Source organism: Larus michahellis, chromosome Z (genome assembly GCF_964199755.1).
Source record: "Larus michahellis chromosome Z, bLarMic1.1, whole genome shotgun sequence".
Taxonomy (NCBI): domain Eukaryota; kingdom Metazoa; phylum Chordata; class Aves; order Charadriiformes; family Laridae; genus Larus; species Larus michahellis.
In genome coordinates this window covers 31,566,354-31,588,098 of record NC_133930.1, presented here as the reverse complement: position 1 = coordinate 31,588,098, position 21,745 = coordinate 31,566,354, and the positions used below count along the sequence as shown (strand labels likewise).

Here is a 21,745-nt window from a genome sequence, read left to right as displayed (position 1 = left end):
CCCCGGTGCCAATACTGGCTGAGGGATGAAGGGATTGAGGGTAGCCCTGCTGAGAAGGACTTGGGGGTACTGGTAGAAGAAAAGCCTAACATGAGCTGACAATGTGCCCTCTCAGCCCAGAAACCCAACCGCATCCTGGGCCACATTAAAAGAAGCGCGGCCAGCAGGTTGAGGGAGGTGATTCTGTCCCTCTTCTCCACTCTGGTGAGACCCTATCTGGAGTACTGCATCCAGCTCTGAAGCCCTCAGCACAGGAAAGAGACGGACCTATTGGAGCAGGTCCAGAGGATGGCCACAAAAATGACCAGAGGGACTCAGCCGGCAAGGAGCGCACTGGCAGCAATGGTAAATTCTGTGTCTGGGAGCTAGATCAAGGAGGACAGGGGGTTCCTGGAGCCAGGGAAATCCAAGGAAGACAAGAGCGCCCCCGCCAGGAGCCAGCAGCTCCCATGAGTGAGGTTTATGTGGCAGCGTGGACATTGCCAGAAGCAACTGCAGGAGATTTAAATGGCCCTGGGGAGCACCAGCAACCAGGAGCGCTCAAACAGCGTGGGCAAACCGGGCATGGCGCATCAGGCAGGGTGTGGTGTGGCAGTTTGTGCAGAAGGATGCTCATGAAGGGCCCTGCAGCCTGCTTGTTGACCCACATCCCAGGGAAGTGCTCAAGGTCTCTGCTAAAATGGTGGGCACTCGCCTCAGAGGTAAAATCAGTGCTCCTATACACAAGTCCTTCAGAGGTCTGATGCATCCACCCAGACAGAACCGGTAAGGAGGGAGACTTCAGTACAGGTGGTAAGTTGCAGTGAGTGCCTAGACCCTTCTCCTTCTCCTGGCAGAAAGGTAAGCACCTGCATATGGTGTGCACACGTCAACAATCTGTTATACCAGGTGGCTGAATTGCAATAAACGGTTAACATGTTGCACAGTATCAAAGGAGCCAAGATAGAGACAGGTAGTTTCATAACCATGTTCCTGTAGCAGACACCACTGAGAATGAGGCACCTTGGACCCTGGTGACCCACAAAAGCAGGACTACGCTTCAATCTTCATCCTCCAGCATCACAACCATAAACAGGTCTGAAGCTATAGACACCCAAGAGCAACGTCTGTCAGAAGGACCTGCACCCGCAGCACACAGTAGGTATCGTAAACAACAACGACGTGTGCTAGTACTGGGTGACTCTCTGTTTAAGGACACTGAGGCTCCCATCTGCTGTCCTGACAGGGAGTCACAAAAGGTATGCTGCCTTCTGGGAGCTAAGGTTCGAGATCTCGCTGAGAGGGTGCCACAACTTGTCAAGAGCATGGACTACTACCCACTGTTACGCCTTCATGTGGGCACGAATAACACCGCAAGCCGGAACCTGGGCAGAATTAAGGAAGACTATAAAGCCCTGGGGGTGCAAGTGAAAAAAAATGGTGCCTGAGTGATCTCCTCCACTTTACCAGTTAGAGGAAAGGGAGCAGCCGGAAATGGACAGAAAACATATACCAACTCCTAGCTACATGGCTGGTGCCATCATGAGGGTTTTAGCTTTTATGACAATGGGGCATTCTTTGATGAATGTGGCCTGTTAGAGAGGAATGGAATCCACCTGTCTAGAAGAGGCAAGGGAATCTTTGGCAGCAGAATGGACAGCTTGGTGAGGCAGGCTTTAAACTGAAGGACTTGGGGGTTGGGGTCCAAGATGGCAACGCTCACACCAACTTATCCAACTGGGGAATAAGCCAGGCCAACCAGAACAGTGACAGATGTTCCTTAGCTGACTCCCAAGATGAGATCCAGAAGGCAAATGACCTCAAAGGCGTGAATGGCTGTGGTGGATCCTCTTGCCCCCTCCAGGGAAAACTGCATGCTCAACTACCTCTCTGAAATGCCTGTACACCAATGCACGCAGTATGGGGAATAAACAGGAAGAATTAGAGATCTGTCTTCAAAAAGGGCAAGAAGTAGGACCCTGGAAACTACAGGCCAGTCAGCTTCACCTCCATCCCTGGAAAGGTGATGGAACAGCTCATCCTGGATGTCATCTCTAAGCATGTAGAGAATGTTATCGGGAGTGGTCAACATGGATTCACCAAGGGGAAATCATGCTTGACCACCTGATAACCTTCTACAATGGCATGACTGGCTGGGTGTATGAGGGGAGAGCAGCAGACATTGTCTACCTTGACTTCTCAGCAAGGCTTCTGACACAGTCTCCCATAACATCCTCATAGGTAAGCTTGGAAGCGTGGGCTAGATAAGTGGACAGTGAGGTGGACTGAGAACTGGCTGAATGGCAGAGCTTAGAGGGTTGTGATCAGTGACGCAACAAGTTGACCATGAGGCAGAAACGCGCCCTTGTGGCCAAGAAGGCCAACAGTCTCCTAGGGTGCATCAAAAAGAGCATGGCCATCAGGTGGAGGGAGGTCGTCTTCCCCCTGTACTCTGCCCTGGTGAGGCTGCATCTGGAGTACTGGGGCTCTGAGCAACCTGATCTAGTTGAAGATGTCCCTGCTCATTGCAGGGGTGTTGGACTAGATGACCTTTAAAGATCCCTTCCAACTGAAACTATTCTATGATTAATTGGATTTTACCTAGTAAGAATGCCTTTCCTACTAAAATGAGAACTCATTACAGAGATGGAAATTGATTCAAAAAATATTTTAATAGCTATTCACTGAGAGAACACTAGACTAAACATTATCGATGGATCATATTTTTGTAACGAGCAGTTCTAAGTCACTTTTTTTCCTTTTGTTTTCCCAAGTTTAGGTAATATGTGGACTAAAAATACCAGTTCCTCTCTTGTTCCCTTAAGTATTCTTAGCATTCACAAAAGAACCTTAAAATGTTGACAGTGTATAAAAGGAAAATCAAATTGTATATATTTATTGTTACTTTCAGTTTGCTAATGCTATGACTGTGAATTTCTTACAGCTGACTTTCATAATTGCAAGAAGTGATGTTTGACAAAGTGATACTGTATTTTCCAGTAGTTTGAATTCTCATTTCTTTTTCAACATATCTCAAAATTTTATGATGTCATTTAAGGATTTACATTTTTAAGGCACCTGAAATATGTGCTTTTAATTCAACAGCTGATTAAAGAAAAAGCTATGTTGCCATCAAAACTGATTATCACATTTCCTCAAGCTGTTTTAAGGAAAACAAATATTAAATGACTTAGCAGGGCAACTGATAGTGTGTTGAAATGTAAAATTTTAAAGTTTTCTTTTTTTAAAATGAGTATATGTCTAGGGATTCTATAAATTCCTTGTCTATTTGTTACTTGCTGTACAAAACTATTTTATACTTTTTTAAAACAAAATAATAGGCATTTAGGAGCTTCACAATTTAATCCTTTTTCTGCTTACACATACAGCACAGTAAACCTTAAATACTGTAAAAGAACAATTTCATTCTTGACTGTAATTTCTTAATGTCTTTCCCTTTCTCTTTGCTCCAGCTGCCCATACATACATACATACCAGAAGTCTAAAATATTTAGACGAAATCTCATTTTTCTCTCTCTTAAGTGCATTTAAATTTTCAGCTGTTTCTTTGAACAATGTTTTACACACAACTGTATTCTCTTAGCCAACCCTTTTCTTGAGAGTAGCAACCTACCCCAAGTTTCTCTACCAAAATGCCACTACATTTTACATTGAAATCTAATCATATTTTACAAATAATTTTTCCCCAGCAAATGTGCGTTCAGAAAAAACACACAGGCTACATTCCACATGCAATCATGCATGTGTTTCTTTTTGTTTTTCCTTAATCTCTAATGTGTTAGATAACTAAGCAACCTGTGAAACTTACGGCTGTCCAGGCTTCTTTTCTGCATCGAGAACACAACCATTCATTATGGATTTCATGAGAAGGAACACCATAGCAACCTAGAATAAGAGAGCTGGGTTGATTAACATATTCTACCTTTCTATCTATGATGTCATACAATTCAACTGTGTATAAACACTAGCAAAACACACCTCCTGTGACCAAGGAGACTTTTCCAGTCTTGGCTTACCACTAATTCCCTAGTCTATGAAATAGATAAATTGGACACACAGACACTCTTTCCAAAACTCAAAAAAAAAACCCAAAACCAAAAAACCCCACACCAAACCAAACTGAAAATCAAAAGAAACAAACAAAAAACCCACCCCAAACCCCAAAAAACCCCAAACCCCAGGGAATTTCTTATTTTCTGTCAGTTCAATAGCAAATCACCAATTCTCCCTGTAGTAAAAACGTACAATTTTAATTAATGTACTGGCATTTATTCTATGCAATTGTACCGTACTTCCATGTAAGAATTTCACATGGGCTTCTTAGAGTTAACTATTCAGACCCTACTGTCTATAGAAGATACTGCAGAAAACCCATGCATTCATCATTCACTCTTGAAATAAAAAAAGAATGCAAGGTGAAGGAAATAACTGCATATCTAAAGTCACTAGCAATATTCACAAGTCCTCAAATCCAGCAGGATTTCACCCTGACTAGTTAATAAGGACATACTAACATCCGACAGTGGTTTAAAATACAAGAAGTAAAAGAGGAATTTAACAGCTCAGAATTGACATAAGAATCAGAAGTTCGTGATTATTGAAAGTTTACAGGAAAGTTAATTCTTCACTATTTTCACAGCAATCTTTTACAAGTAATAGAAAATGTAACGTAGTTTTAAAATAAATTTAGCCAGCCATTGAAGCGCTACACATGGAAATGTTCTTCAAGTACTTCTGAAGACATACTAGGGGCCTAGTTAACTATTATTTATCAATAAAACAAGATTTTAAATTACATTTCTGCCAACTGAACAATTAGTTTATTTACTTGCATGAACCCGTACAGAACACTTTGCACAGGAAATCAGAAGACTTGTTCCATCTTCTTCGATAAAGGCATTTGATGGATAGTTTTCAGTGTTTTCTTCACTATAGATAAAACACATCTCTGGAATAAGAGGTTTAGTCTTTTCATTTTCAGACATCAATGTTTCTGCTGAGTTTGCTTCCCTGAAAGTAGGACTCTCTTCATCATGATTGTCTGGCTGGAAAATAAACAGAATTTATATTTAAGTAAAAGAAAGGAGAGTCAGTCTTACTCCTCCTTTTGTCAATGATGAAATGACTTTTCCCCTCCCAGCTCTTGCACTAACAATGGAACAGTTTCATGAGAAAATTATCCGCTTCTAGGCATCTATCACAGTCATTCTATAGTTCCTTGACTCTTCAAATAAATGTGAAATCTAGAATAGCACTCAGCCTGCAAACTAGTGTTATTGCAGCAGTGTTCAATGACACTGTACCTCTGTCGCCCTTTGAGCCCTTTAACTGGGTCCAGTGCAATAAAAGTTTTCTTCCTAGTTACCATGCAGTTTAGCAGCTTCAGAATTAGTAGCATAGTACTAAGGCAGCATTTTTAGCTGACATTTGACACAGGAATTCCACAAGCCAGTATCAAACAGTGCTTTGCATTAGACTGTTTCTATGGCAATATTATTCCCGAGAAGGCCTAGGTACTGTGAAAACACTTATTTTTTCAACACTGCGGGAAGGAGACACAGAAGAGGCTCTGACGAAAAGCATCTGAAGATGGACATATGAGGAAATAGCTAAAAGATACAAACCTGTGTGGATTCACCACCTCCAAAACGACACATACACGAGCACCAATCCTACATAAACCCTAGTAGAAGGCACACACTGTCTGCAACCAAGGATAAATGCAGGTGAGCAGAGTACCGGTTCTGATTTTAACAATACTGAGTTTATTTGCTTCTCATACAGCTCAAATGCACAAGCTTATCTTATTTCTAATTTACTGGAAATAAGTAGCTGGGCAGCTAGTTTACACTTGACCCGGAGATGGAGCTGTTAGGATCTTGCTTACCTTGTAGTATGGCATGAGAAGAGTGCAAATGGCACAGTGTGGTTCCTTTTTTGCACAAGCTGCGTTATACTCTTTTTCAGCATTGAAATTGGGTCCTCTTGTCTGCCAAAGGTAGACCAAAGGCCTGGCCCATGTCTCTGTCTCTTGAACTTCCTCTTCAGTTAAGGTAGTTTCAGGCAGTTCTTAAAGAAAAAAAACAACTGGTTACATTGTAGCCCTGGAATGAAGACAAACAACAATGATCTGCCATGTGCACTAACAATGAAGATAAACTGATCCTGTAAGAAGTCTGTGTGTGAATACAAATGCAGAAGTCTAAAACAATTATGCATCAGGACAAGCAATACAAAAAAGTGCTTTGACACCCATGTCATGAGCTGACTGCTCCACACAGAGCATGAGAAAGTATGTCACTAGCTCTACCGTTCACAATTTCTATTAATATCCAAAACATCGCATCTCACTCTCCCACTCCTTAATTCCTCCAACCTCTACCCCATATCCTATGCATTCTGCCCTAAACTCCTTTCAGATGGAACATGTTGCACCCTGACAAGCACCACCAGACAAATCACTCCGTTCACCCACAATGGCACTTCTCAACCCTTTGTGGAAACTGACACTCATTTTCCAAAGGTAAAAAGAGATCAATGTTATAGCCAGGGAGTAACAGGGAACAAGAAGATCTAAGATGTAGCTGAAGATGCATGTTGGACACCACTATGGGAAAAATTATTTGGTAATATCAGTGATCTGTTCTGGATGTTGTAAAAGTTTATTTTACTTATTAGTAGTGTTGCCATGCAGGGCTCCATAAAAGTGACTTCATGAAATCAGACGCCTCGAGAGAAGCTGGGAACTAAAATCAGACTGAAATGCCACGAGAAATAGCTTATTCAATAGGAGTAATCTAAAATTGTAATCATTTTCTGTTAATAAAGATGTGGAAAAGGGAAAGCTGTGAAAAAGAGCCTGGGTGTAAAACTCTTGCCCCAGTGAAATCAATAGCAGAATTATTAATGATCCAGCTGTTAACACCAGAATTTCAGCCCAGTCACATGTTTGAGCTGGCTGGAAACCTCAAAGTATCTTCACAGGCAACCTAGAGACTTTGCCACCTGCAAAATATACAGATTATGGGGAGGGAAATGTCTTCTCATTCTAGAAAGGAAAGCACTGATGATGGGAAATGTTAATTATATTTTTCTGAATTGGGTCCTTATACACTGCTCTGATTAATGATGCTGTGGTAAAGTTTGTTCAAGTGGACAGTACTTAGTAAATCTTTCATGATCAATGAGAAGGCATGCAGGTGTCAATTAGAATAATTAAAATAATGTGACTGTAGGAAGGAAAATGTGGGAAGTTATTGAATAGAACGTTCAGACAACAAAAAAAAGGTCTATAGTAGGCAGTCCTTTTCTAATGATGTATTTAAGAAAAACTGTTTCTTCCACAAGAAGAAAATTTCAATAGATAAATGTTTAATGAAGTACATTAAGCTGAATCATCACATTCCTTCAGCCCATGACTGCCTTCCACTTTACAAAAAAGCAGAGGCTTTATGGGTCTCCTCCTAGGATAAATTGTCACACATTGCCACAAAAGCACTATAAAGTTGATAGCATTTTCATTGGTGTTGATTAAAATATGGATTAAAATATTTGTCCACAAGCAAGCCAAATGTAGCAAAAATAAATAAATATATGTAAATTTTATTTCATTTTTTATGTTTTTTTCAAGAAAACTAATATCAAACTAATATCAAGTCAATAAACATTTGCCAATAACCCAGGTAGAAGGACAAACACAAAACATCTGCAAAAAAGCTGTCACCAAGCCAATATTCAGCAGCAGAGCTTTATGGTGAATAACGTAGCTGTAAAAGAACAGCAGTGAAGAAGTAGCTGAACACAAGGAAGAAATGAAAATACAAAATGCCAGCAACACTTTTATAGCTTTCTGTATTACTTAAGTTAAAAGCTTAACTAAGCTTTTAGTTAAAAACATTCTGTCCAGCCATATTTTTTCTATTGCATGCAATTTTCCAGAACTCTAAAATTAATAGCTCTGAAATCTATGCCTCTAGTTCCATTTCTATCCATTTAAGTCTTCCCTTACAGAACAGTCTTGCAAGTGGCTTCATCTTTGCTAACTTATTTTACAAATTCTTTCTTTGACATTATTTTCTTTCAGGAGCTTATACTGCCATTATTTTAAATATTTTCAATATAGTTGTGAGCTCACATAGAATTCAGGGCTTGATTGTGCCTGATGAAGAAAACAAAGAGGAACACAAAAAGAATTGTGAAGGTTTGTAACTTACACCTTCCATATCTATTATCCACTTTGAAACTGACATCCTTTGATTCCAGCACTCATTATCACTGCTGAATAATTCTCCCAGGAGAGCTGAAGTCTTCACCCTGAGCCTCATCCTATTATGTTCGTCTTTAGTCAAAAATCTATCTTTGGATTTCCAGTCTATTCTGGATCAATTCTGAGTCAATTCTACAATGATAGCTCTGGTTCTCTCACATGGTCCTCTGGTTTTCCACTGCCTCCAGCACATTGCTGAGTTCATGACCATATTGGTTCTGCTTTTGATGAGAACAATGTTTATATCTTAATTGCATATAAACTCCACAATTGCAGTTCCTTCTTGCGTGATCTTTACAAATCCTTTCCAAACCAAGGGAGTGAAAAGAGTGCAAGAGCCAGGAATAAAGCTGGCAGTACTCTTAAAACAATTTGTTGCTTTCAAAAGCTTTGTATTTATTTTCAAACCTTAGTCCAAATGAAGCCAGGGACAAAGTGTCTTATGCAGATGTACCAGACTGCATCTTCCATAACCTCCAAAAAACTTAACACTATTTTAATAAATTTTTTTTCCCCTTTACCTTACATTTTTAGAGCAACTGCTTCCAGTTACTTATTCACTAGAAGCGAATCCTCCTCATTTGCCTCTGATGTCTATATCTCCAATTATGCGTTCTATCATCTTTGAGGTATGACTGTCTTTTTAACACTCCTTACAGCAGTCTCATAGTCTCTTTGCATGAGCTTTGGCTACCAGGCTTTCTGATGTGAATCTCCTGCATATTACACCCTGCAATCTCGCACTCCTCTCTACCATAATAAGCGCAGGACAGCCAGGAAGGGAAAAATATCCCTCCTCTTTTCAGAGGGAGACTAGCTGACCCAGCACTTCTTAAAGGAATGTTACATTAACAGTATACGAAGTTAAGAATAGACAGAGTGGATGTTCTTAAGGGATATAAGCTTTGCCTAATCCTCTGTTATCACTACTGTATGGCTTGTGAATTTCAGTTCTCTTCAAGAATTACCTAGGCAACCTTAGGCTTAATTTATCATCTTTCAAGGGCTTCAGAAATATTAGTTCATCTCCTTACAATCAACATTCACCCACACACACACTGAAATTGTAAAATGTCAAAAGTAATTGATATTAAAAAAAAGAAAAGTTACAGAGTACATGTCTCCCATTACAGAATGCTGCCTTCAACAACTCTCTCACCAGGTAGAATATGCAATTTTCTATGTAAATAGTCTACATCAGTAGAACTTGAGCAGTTTCTGTTTGTGTACTTTTTCCAAGGTGCACCAATTTCATTGACAGCAAGAATTTCCAGGTCAGCTTCCCCGGTAGTACAGATGCAGCTACCTTCCTGCTTTCCAAAAGTCAGAGAAGTTACGTGCCAGGAATAAAACCTAAGAATTTGTTTATCCAAAACAGGAAACAGCTCTCAAACTGTTTGAGAGAAAGCACAGAGTATATGATCACTTGATGTAACAAACATTGCCTTCTTGGCACAATTTATAGCCTTTCTTCACTTGTCCATTTAAAAATTCCAAAGTACTATTTATGTCCCAAAAAAGCCTGGAAAACTTGAGGGGGTTTTAGAAATTTTTTTGCTATTTATCCAGTACTTCTCATTTCCTCTTATTCTTTTTAAGGACTCCTTTCATTACTTACTACATAACGGAAGAGCAATCAGTGACTTAGCCTAAAATAAATTTACTTTCCTGACTCATATTGGCATGTGTAGTTTCAGGGTAGACATTCAGGTGCCTCATGTGAGCTCAGTATTTTTGTGACCAGTTATGTCTGTTAGAAGTATGGAAGTGCCCAGCACCTTCATCTGCTTCTATGCAATGGTACAAAGGACACAGGGCAACTGCAACCTCCAGTTGCCTCCATTCAAAATCCACCTTAACTGAGGATTCTTAGAGTAACAATGGAGAACAATTTGTTTTGAAAACTCTCAAAAGCTCCATTCTCATAAGTAGGCATACTTTCTACTTCAATTATGTAGCAGTCCCATTTCCCATTGCTCAAAACCTGCAAAAAACATGGTGGAAGCAGCAGCTCCTACAGTGAAAAAGAGTCAAACATCGCCCTCCAAAAATCACACACCTACTTTACAAGACCAGTAACGTACCGTTTCATGAAGCACTATGAACATGATGTTTCACCTAAAATCCTATGTATTGGCATTTTTTTGAAAGAGCCTGAGAATGTTGTCTCAGTTCTGGTAGAGCAAGTTTTGATGAACAGTCACTTATGCAACGCTGCCAACCAACAACACTCTGAGACATGCGCCATTATTCAGCCAGATCTTCTTTGCAATAAAGTGGCCTGGCTCTAAGAGCAGCCCAAGACAGATAATCTGAAAGACTCAGGTCAACCAATGCAGTGATATGAAACACAATATATGTTTACAGAGAGGATTTTCTTTGTACAACACTTGAAATGGAGCTAGGGAATCTATCTTGACTTCTATGTCTGCTGCAACCTGGCTCAAATCACTGATGCTTCCTCACAGTTCACAGGCAGTAAGTGCATGAACAGGACTCTGTACAGGTGCATAGCAGAAATACCTGGTGAAAATTGATCTGTCATTTGCTTTTTTCAGCTTTTCAGCATGAAACTTAGATTGAAAATTAAGAATTAATCAAGACAAAACTGAATAACGATTTCTTTATATTCTTTGATAAAGAAACGTCAAATCAACTGAACTATAGTACAGGATACATATTGCTGTCAGAGAGTATACAAGAAAATACAGGAGTTGAACCTGCTAGCCATGACAAGGAAATTCAATGTACATTTGCAGCTCAACTGACAGCACTGTGTAAGAGATTGCAAACTCCCCAGCACAACACATAGGCGCACTGACAAATAGTCAAAGAACCATCTTTAAAGTCTTCAGTTGACGTATTCCTATTTAATCTCCATCTGAATCATGACACTCTACTTTAGACATAGTAGTTATTCCCATAGCAACAAATATTGCATCAAAAATTGAGGCCATCACTTCAGCTACAAAAATAAACATCTCTTTAGCAGAACACCTTCTCACACAACACCATGTTCAAGTGTAAATGTTATGCTTAACCTCAAATCTAAGTGCTACTTACAGGAATTCAGAATTGCTTAACAATGCAACAGAACTTTAATTACCTGATTCACTTTCTTAGAGTCAAGCTCACTCTTTTCCTGAGACAATTTGTCTCCAGAGAACTCCAGTAGATAAGACAACGTGCTCAGAGGCTAACTATACAAAGATGTATGCACTCACTCCCTACGTCGAAGTGAAACTATAAGAAGAACCATTCAGCACACTTTCTCAGGATGTATTAAAATTCCCTAACTATAAAAATACAGCAAAGGGTTTCTTTACTTTAACTGCAAAAATGAAAATCCTCTGCTTATCACATGAAGCCTTTACTATCTGGAATATGACATGCCTGAGGAATTATATGAAATAAAAATTAAATAGCCTACAGTAAAATAAACCATTTTTACGTTAAAAAGGACTGTCTACACAACATCTTGCACCACATAAAAACTCAATTAACTAATTTTTTTTTAAAAGGTTAAAAAATAGGACACCGTATAAGAAAGAAAAATAAAGACTTCTACTTGCACCATTGGAAACATCTATGTAGACATGACCCCAGAAACTCATAGCTAAGGCAGAGTCGGGAAACACAGCTGGGAAACAAAAGTAAGTATCGTAGAACTTCTACAACCTATCATCCGTGTAAAGTTAAGAACATGACTAGAAGTGTGCATTTTAAAATAAACTCTAATTTCAAACCAGCCCCTACCTTTGGCAGGTGCCTTGTGTAATCAATAAGGGCCAAAAGGGACCTTCTAAGATTTGGCTCATTAACAAGGATGCGTTACTCAAATGAAACAAATGTGAAATTATTATTCAGAGAATCAAGAATTCCCTGATGGCAGAGAACGAAACAAAAAAACCCCAAGATGCTCTTATCTTTAGACAAGTTAATATGAGCTCCATACTCAATTAATATTTTCTAAGAGAGAAGAAATCTTGGGCATCCCGTATGCGGAAGAGGACCTACTACTAAACTCCTTCTATTACTATTACTCCTTCATTCTGCCTAAAAACCACTGGCACTCTCCTGAAAAACTTCTTGATGATGGAGGTATATTTTGCATGTAAGTCAGGGCACTGTTCCTCTAATTTACACTTTAATGTTTCATGCATCCTGTGACCGATCAATAAACACCTGAAACTGAAGAAAGCTCAGCAGACACGCACAAGGGCTCTGTGCTTTTGAATCTCAGGGAAGAATCTAGGGAATGACTGTCCATAGTTGCTGCAAAGGAAGCCAAATTTATCTCAACATAAAAGGGAACAGAGGGTGGCCTTTGTTTTAGATAAATGGCTGTATGAGCTCAGTTGATCAGCAGATTATGTAAACATTTTTCCCCAAGTTAATCAGAAGATTACGAATGTCTTCCTGAGCCAGCCAGACCAGAGTATGGGAAGCGTGTATATGGTTCAGTCCAACACAAGAGAATAAAAACTGAACATAGAACAAAATGAACTGAAGCAACCAACAGGTTTGAGCCAACTTGAACTCACGTATTCCTTCCCAGAAAATGGTGACACAGTGAGCATATACAGACCAGTAATGAGAATCACATTTATATCGTGATCCAACTGTGTATTGCAATATACATGCTCTATCGTGCTTGTTCTGTGATTTTAGTATATTGCTGTAATATTTTGCTAATGCAAAACCAGTAAATTTGGTATTAAATACTTCTTGTGTGGGACATCTAAAAGAACATGGTCAGAGGGCATCAGACTCTGGCACAAGGAACACAGAATTCAGTTCTTTAGTACTGGTACTTAAATTGCATGTACAAGTAAAAAGACTGACTTGAGTTCTGTTATTAGAGTGTTAGGCATAAGAGTTTCCAGAAATCCAGAAATTTCCTGCATGAGATGTAAACCTTCAAAGTTGGAGCGTATTTTTAAATCAAGTTCAAAGACCCTGTACTGGATACACTTTGACAATATATCCTACTTGGATTCAAACATCTTATCAATACATCATTAAATATATCACTGATTTTAGTGAGCTTTGATAATAACTATGTGGAGCAGCCTTCACACAAAGAGAGTGACATTTCTGCCTCTTATAGCCTCCCAAGGAGAGCTAATCATGCAAGCCTGTTAGTGTGCACATTTTTTAAAAAATACTCTCACATGAACAAACCCTGTTTCTAGTAACTTCTGTTATGTTTCCGGCTGTAATTGTATCACATATTCATGCTGAAGTCTAAAATGGGTCAATACTAGCCCCCTCAAAAAATTATTAATGGAATGATGTAATGCAGGATATCCCTATGCATTTAAAAACATCTCCTTACTGCCACCTCGGACACTGGTCACAGTGATTTTTCCATGAACTACCAGGACGTGTTTACTTCACTGCAAGTATAATGCTTTGTTGCAACATTACTTTACTAGATACAATTCATAATGAGGTTAAATATTTGGTTTGCTGAGGGGATAGAGCAATCCAAAAGAAAAGCAGGGACACTTGATGAGCCAATTAATTACTTTAAATAAATGCATAACAGGTGTTATAAATCTTACTGTATCATATAATAATTCAGTCATAGTGGTACTGATACTATAAGGTGATTAGCAATGCCAAACCCCATATTAATTCCTGCTGTCATATTTGTACCTGAAAATAATATTTATATAGGATTAATTAAACTCTGTAATGTAATTTCACATTACTAGTACCCATTTATGCAATAATTTATATGCATCTGCATCCCTTTACATGTTTAAGAAAAGTGAAACAATTCACTAAAACAAACTGTGTAGACAAAAAGAAAATTATAGCCCAGAATCTGTTTTGGTACAAAGGAAATTCCTTCTACACCAAAGTATTTACAAACCGTTATTGTGCTGCTTTCCAAGTGGGTAAGTGAATGAAATAAATGTTTTCACAAACGTTATTGGTGTAATAGTTCGTGGCAAACTTGCTCCGACTCAATGCTATTGCTCTGAATGGCTTTTGCTTACTAAGTGAACCTCAGATTCTCAGACAGAAAACATTTGGGCCATTTGCAGAATGGGCTGTTGCCAGTATTTGCTGATTTAACCCAGCAGATGTGAAAAGCCATAGATGCTAATACAGTACAATTTGCTTTTGCCAGTCTCAACAATGATTCTCCTGCTTGGGGTTATGTTCCACTAATGTTTCCTGGCTTTGTACAGCAGCATTCTCTGCTATGAAGAGCATGGCAGCATCTGTTATTTTTCAGGTAGTTGAGCATAATCTCAGCCCTGGGAGGCATTATCTATAGTTTCAAATGTCCTGGAGGAAATAATAATAATAATTAAAAGAAGTCAGGGAAAACGACTTGCAACTTCAAAACTTTATTGTTCCTGCAGCATATCAGCAAACTCAATTTCAGAAATTGTGTTTCTTTTTTTCTGATTGTCATAGATTTCATAGCAAAATATGAAAATGTAAACTTTTTTTCTTGTACTGTACAATAAATTTAATTTCTTTTATGGTACTGTACAGTAACAGTACTATAATGTATGTACATATTTTTGGTTAGAGAGTCTAATCACTGAATTATCAATTAATACTTCACTTCTCATAAAAATTGTATGTAAAGACAGCCATACTGAATCGGAGTTTTAAAGGCTACACCTAAATGCTCCTGGATTAAATAAGGTTTAGCTCACAAAAGAAATGAATGGGGTGCTTTATTAAAAAAAGTAAAATATCAAAAAATTGTAAAACATTAGCTGAAGCAGATCTCGGAATGTTGTAAAAGGTCAGAAAAATTCAGAGTTCAAAAAGTTTTTAAAAAGACAATTTGACAGAACTGAAAGATGCATTTAGATACTGGCATACCCTGACTTTGCTTGAGCATATCATTAAGAGTCCCGTAATGAAATTCCCATTTGTTTTGTGATTGAACTGTGTATTACAATTGCTACACTTTGCTAAATGTAATTTGTATTTATATTGTGATTGAACTGTATATTACAATTGCTACAGTCTGCTAAATGTAATTTGTACTTGCACTGTGATTTAAGTGCATTGCGGTATCACTCTGCTAAATCGAAATCCCATGTAACTTCAACTAATTTCAAATAGGAAAGTTTTGTGTTATTCATGAAACTGTCCACACGTAGAATATCTAAAAGAACCTGGTCAGAGTATATTTTGTTATGATGTTAACTGGCATAGTTGACACGATATTCCTGAGGGTGAGCAGTACCCATTAATGCAGTAATGATTACTTTGGCAAAAACATGCTTTCTGATTTGGTGTTAGTCACAAATAAGAACCTAGTAGAGAAAACCTGCATTGTGATTAAGAACAGCTAGTGGTAAGATTGGCTGCAGACAGGGCCGCTACCATTTAAAAGAGGAGACAGAATTATTGCAAATACCAGCAGAGACTGGAAAAATTTCACCGGTAACTTTGAAAAGAAGGGAAGGGAAAACCGTAATGGGGATTTTTCATGGACAGCAGAACAAAGCACTGATCCCACTGATGTTTAGGATGAATCTGAAAAATTGAAAGATTCTAACAAGTTGAAGAAAGGAGAGAAAAGCAGAGCTTCACAGGCTGCTGGGTACTTACTTGTGAGTAGTAGTGCAGAAGTTAAAAGAGGTGAAATGAACACATAGCATGCTCAAACTAGAGTGAGAAACAGTTGTAAAAGGTAATGTAATGCATAAGCAACGTACTCAGAGAATCAAAGGAAGTTCTTAGACTCACAAGTTGCAGCCGCAAATCATGTGATGCCCATACAAGTAGGGATCACTTACTACGGTCTACTGAAATAGATCTCATTCAAGTGGTGGCCACCATCTATGTCAAGGACAATGAATGATCAGGAGATACCTGGTTTGCTACTGATCCTTTTCAGGGTGATGATTCAGGTGACACATGAGAAGAAAGTATTATGAAAGTGTTTGCTCCCGTGGCAAAAAACAAATAAACTAAGAAAGCGATGGGCCTAAACCAGTTGCAACCCACACATTCATTCCTAGACACTACAAACATCCAGCACTGTGACAGTGAGCATATTATTACTAGAAACCAGTAATGAAATTCACATTTGTACTATGACTGAACTATATGTTGCAATTGCCACACCCTCCTAAATGTAATTTGCACTTGTATTATGATTTGCTAAATCCCATGTAACTTCAACTGACTTTAAATAAGTATCAATTTTCTACTATGCACTTAATTTTCCATATGTAGAGTACCTAAAAGGATCCTATCAGACTGTACTGGAACACAACTTTTTCCTCTAACAAATGGCAAAGTAATGAAAGTCTTTTTAATTTACATGGCTATGCTATTGATAAACTAACTGATACTGAGAAAGCTCTGAGGACTCATGGCGTAGACAATCAGTTTACATAACCTGTAAAACTAATCTTACAGGACTATATAGCATTGACATTTTTTAAAACTACCATTTTATTTTGCTTACTAATTCTTGCAAAAAAATTATCCTCTACTTCTAACAGTGGACAATAGAAGTACCTCATAAATATAAGAGGTAAAAATTAATCTTTCATCCACTGAATTCCCTTAATAGCTGCACAACTTTTTTGTGAATATGAAATGAAGAATTAAGTCCTAATAGTTAAAGGTCAAATTGTCAAAGATGTCTACCAATTCTGGCTACCTAAGCTCAAACACAAGCAACAAATTCTTACTGATACTAAAAAACATGAACTACCTAGTGACTCCAGAAACACAGGTATTTATCCTGTCCAAAAACCAAGCTCAAAGGTACCCCACTGATTAATCAACCGTATTTAAAATGTGGACATGAGGCCACAGAAAGGTAGATGTTCTTATAGCTATAAAAACTGCCAATTCGAAATATGTACAGCATATTTGTGTTATAATTTCCATTTTTATATTTGTACATTATAGTAATTCCAGTAATTTCACTTGTCTTTACGCTGTGCAAGTTTAAAGAATAGCCACTGTATTTATAATTTAGTTCAAAGAGGCATCTCATCAAAATCGAAATAGAAAAAAAGAAAATCTACTGGAATTTACCACATAGCCTATCAGCAAAAAACGTAGCTATCAGTGCAAAACCATTACAAGAACAGACTACAGGGTAAAGACTGGCAGATATCTGCTCTCTTGAAATGCTTTAATTCACAGCATTGTAAAAGACTTATTACCAGCTGCTTTCTCCATTCCATTCCCTCACGTAATTTTTTACAGTTTTTAACGAGCAGAATTTTTACTTTGCATTCCATTTCGATTTACTTGCAGTAAATTGTACTTACCAGCTAGATGATTTGATCAGTAGCTAAAATTAGAATGGAATTTTTAGGAACATTCACATGCTTACTGATTTAGTAATGAAACACAAAAGCTTGCCATACAGTTTCAAGAGCTTACTAAAGCTCATTTAAGCTAACCAACTCCAAATACAGAATATGTATTTCAATTTACAGTTATTTCATATAATTAAGGATTACTTAAACCGATCATGTGTATCTTTATCCCAGTATTTGGTACATAGGATGTCAACAATATAAAATTAGTGTATCACAAAGGATTCAATGAAATACATACCTTTCTCTGCATAAAAGACAAAACCATTATTTTTTTCATTACTCCTCATTATTTATTGTATTATATATTATATTATTTATATTAGAGAGCAGATTCGCCAACATACCCTGTTTTATTCCACTCTAGAGACAAAAAACAGTACCAAGAGGGGAAAAAATATTTTATCGTTACCTTGTATCTCTCAGGCAGCACAAATCTAACCTATGCCAATATAACATTCCAGCACAAGTGCCTCTGGGCAAAACACAAGTGAAATTTTGAGGAACCAGGTTACTTGGATGCTTACAGTTAAGATTGTGCTGAAATTTTTCATTGAACCAAGGCCTTGGGTAGTTACTTACCTTTATAAATTAAGTATGGAAGATGCAAAACAGAAAGATTTGATCACAGGTCCAAATTCACATGACAAATCGGAGTGTAAATTGGAATTAATAGCTTCAAGCTACAGTCCCTGCACAAATCACTAAAACAAACATGCCATAAACACTCCATACACTAGACAACAATTGCATTCAACCTCCCTCAAGGATCAATTTCTTAAGTGTAATTATTTTGTACATTTAAAAAATATATATATTACAGACACTTCTCAGCCAAGAAAAAACATTTAGTAAAACCCCATTGGCATTGAAATCAAGTCACTACTGATGGTTTACAAAGCAGCTTCAGATTTTGACAAAGGCAATGATAACACTATGGGCTGCTTTTTTTTTTTTTTAATTTGGGAAAAAAAATAATTACTACTATGTTATCTTGGGACTAGGATAATTTATTAGCCCGTCCTCTGTACTAATATCTCAGGAAACTAATCCTTGTTAAATGCAAGTCATACATTTTTTGTGTTTCTCTTTGGACCGTAATTATAGAAACCGAAGCTCAACTCCAGAAGATAATCTTACAGAAGAGACATGTGTCCCTTTGGCAAATTTCATATCAAGTTTGCTTACTGGCTCCATAGCTACCCTTGAGAAGGCTACTGAGAGGCTGCACTAATGCAGCAGGAACACTATTTTCATTTTGACACACCTGGTAATGAGAAATTATACATACCCCTGTATCTAAGACTGCAGTTCTATCCGCTCCTTTAAGAGGTAAAATATTATATTTTAAAGCTAAGAAAGCTGCACAATTGAAGTTGTAAGGTCCATCTAGAGGACAATGAGTTTTTATGATCACTACATTTACCACTGTCCAGCAAATGAGGCATAAATACTAGAGGAACTGGTTTGTTCTCCCCTCTTGAATCAAAATAATGGCTACTCTTAGGTCCTGACATTTGTAGGTGTTCACTCAAAAAGGCAGACAAGCTCTGCTCGTGAAAGATGACAAGGGACAAGAGCCGCCAGTGGCAATAATCAGAGTTGTCAGTTCTTGCCATTTCTGGAGATCAGCTGCGAGCCCACAAAGCTGACATGAGTACTGGGCATTTAGGAAAAGCTTGTATTTGACCTGTCAATACCTCCCTTTACTAAATACCTGCTAAAGATTCTACCGCAATTTTGCAAAGTTTTTTTGAGTCTTCAGGATACCACATGCTACATAAGTGCTAGCCCTTTTTCTTAAATATAATAATGAAATCTTGAAAATGGAATTTAAACAAATCAGAAGCAATGCAGCTACCAGAGGAAAGGAGAGAAAACACATTTGTCTAGCACAGCGATACCGTTGCAAGTGGTAGATAGTGCTGGTCTCCTCCAATGCTAGATGATGAAGTATGAAAAATGCAAATTCTGTACTTGATTAACTCATACTCACACAAAAGCAAGAAGTAAAACTCCATTCAAAAACCAGATTAATACAGTATGGGAGCAAAAGCAATACTACAAATTGTAATACTAATGTGGCAAAAATAAACACGCCTCTGTCAATTGGTTAACAAATTCTTCTCTACTTCCTAAGTCACACCACAAAAAAAAAAGTTAACATTTCTTCCTGAAATAAGTAAGAATCTTCAAGCAGAATCTGGCATTTTAAGCTCTGAAGCAAAAGAATCCTAATTGCATCTACAAGTGTAATTTTCCCCTATTTCAGCATGCTTAACCTATATATGACATTGCTGAACATGCCTTATATGGCTTGACTACTGGTATCAGTTCAAGCACATCTCATAAAATGCTGAGAGTGAATGTAAAAAATGAAGAAGCTTTATTTTATGTCACAGCAGAAGGAAAACTACAGCTGTAAAACTTGCAATTTTCACTAATCAAACTCTTGTCCAAGCAACTCTTTCGATTCACAGTAGTCTTCTGTTTCCTTATTTTACAAAGTAATGAAAGCAAAATTACTTTGAACTTCTTAATTGTATTTAAAACACTAAAAGCTGTATACAAATAAACCCATACTGAATTCAACCTATACACTATTATTATATCATTTAGGGTGATGGGAAATTTTAGTCTACTTGAATTTAAGAACAGTTTCTAATGTTGCATGCCCAAATATTGCTGGCAAGAAATCTGTGGGACCAATCAATGTGCATCCAAAGTCAGTATGCTTTCCCCTTCTGCTGAATTTGCTTTTTTATTGCTTAAGTGAGCAGAACTACAACTTAAATACAAAAGAATAATATTACCACAAGCTAACATACTGCACTGAGCATAAGACCAAGGTTCATTACATAAAAGTTATTAGTATTTTGAGTGTGAGATACAGCTCACACTGTACTGCTGCACTTATTTTTCTAAACTGGCAGCCTGAGCTATAATTTCTGGATTGATTCCCCACCGGCCAGTATTTCTCTTTGCTCAGACCTTTAGGCATTAATTCCACAAAAGCAATCATAATAAGGGAGACTCAAAAGTCAGACATACATAAGGAAAGTCTTCAGGGAGAGTAAAAAATAAAGTAACAACATCAAGCCACAAAGAAACGATTAACCCAATCATTTTTCTGTAGATGAAACACTCAGATCATAAAGAAACATACACATAACGAAGCATATGCAGTGATAAGAGGAAAACAAAAAATTCGATGTCCAAGCGATCCTGTGCAAAAACTAAATTTCTGCTGAAGAATTCTGTCTTAATAGTCTCAGCTAAAATTTAAGCACGCTGTTAAATATGATAGTATTCTATTTGCAAAATTATGATTCTGAAATGGCTGACAGTGTCAAAGAATGCTGCCTTCATGTTATTAACAGCCTCTGATCACCTCTATCCACAGAAAGTTCCTAATAGAACCCTAGTATCTGAAGGACTTCAAATATATTAATTTGAATGTAAATTATCTGTATTAGAAATGGCTACAGACTATGCAACTTGTGGAAAGTGACGTGACTTGCATTTGAACTACAAAACCCCGATTTCTTAATTTTTCCTAACAGCACTAGCCCCTGTCATCTTCTTCCTCTATTTGGTTTAAATTTATGATTTTACTGGACCCATATAAATTAAAATATAAACTAATGTATCAATAAGCAAATCCTCCTTGTAAAGGATCAGATGAACTCGAAAGTTATGGTACCAAGACACTATAGTATCATAGCCATTACCGGTAACATTTTTATTGAAAAAACATAGAGAACAAGAACTGAGTTAAGTATGCTTACTGAATTTCACTTCTGGTAACTACAGAGTAGGATGAAGCACCTTCATAAAGGGGAGCATAGCCATTAGTACATTGATACTGATTATTCCCCTGATACCAGACAACAAACATTCTTGAAAATGATCAGAAAAATCTCCTTTGACTAGCATTCATCTAGACACAGATCTTCAACTCGCCTGCCAGCCTGTGCCAGGAAAGCCACTGAGGCTTCAGTTTGCCAGTCTCCCTCAGCAGTTCTTTAGTCTGTGTCTTGGATGTAAACGTTCTGCTCACCCAAAAGCTATTGTCTCTCTTCTGGTGTTCTCACAAAAGCATGCTGATAAATTAGATCGCAATGAGAAACAGACGCATGAAAATAATACC

The 21,745-nt window shown here is 37.7% G+C and overlaps 1 protein-coding gene across 5 annotated transcripts in view; it reads right to left on the bottom strand.

The window, feature by feature from the left end:
• Positions 1-21,745, bottom strand: part of KDM4C (lysine demethylase 4C) — a 274,533-nt gene that overhangs the window by 100,432 nt on the left and 152,356 nt on the right. For all 5 annotated transcript variants that reach the window (XR_012584902.1, XM_074569863.1, XM_074569862.1 and 2 more), the window contains 3 exons: positions 5,888-6,069; positions 4,829-5,045; positions 3,809-3,885 (listed from right to left, as the gene is read on the bottom strand). Coding sequence is in view for 4 of the 5 variants with exons in the window: in XM_074569863.1 (XP_074425964.1) it covers positions 3,809-3,885; positions 4,829-5,045; positions 5,888-6,069 (476 nt within the window). In the remaining variant the exon portion in view is untranslated. The remainder of the gene's footprint in view (positions 1-3,808; positions 3,886-4,828; positions 5,046-5,887; positions 6,070-21,745) is intronic.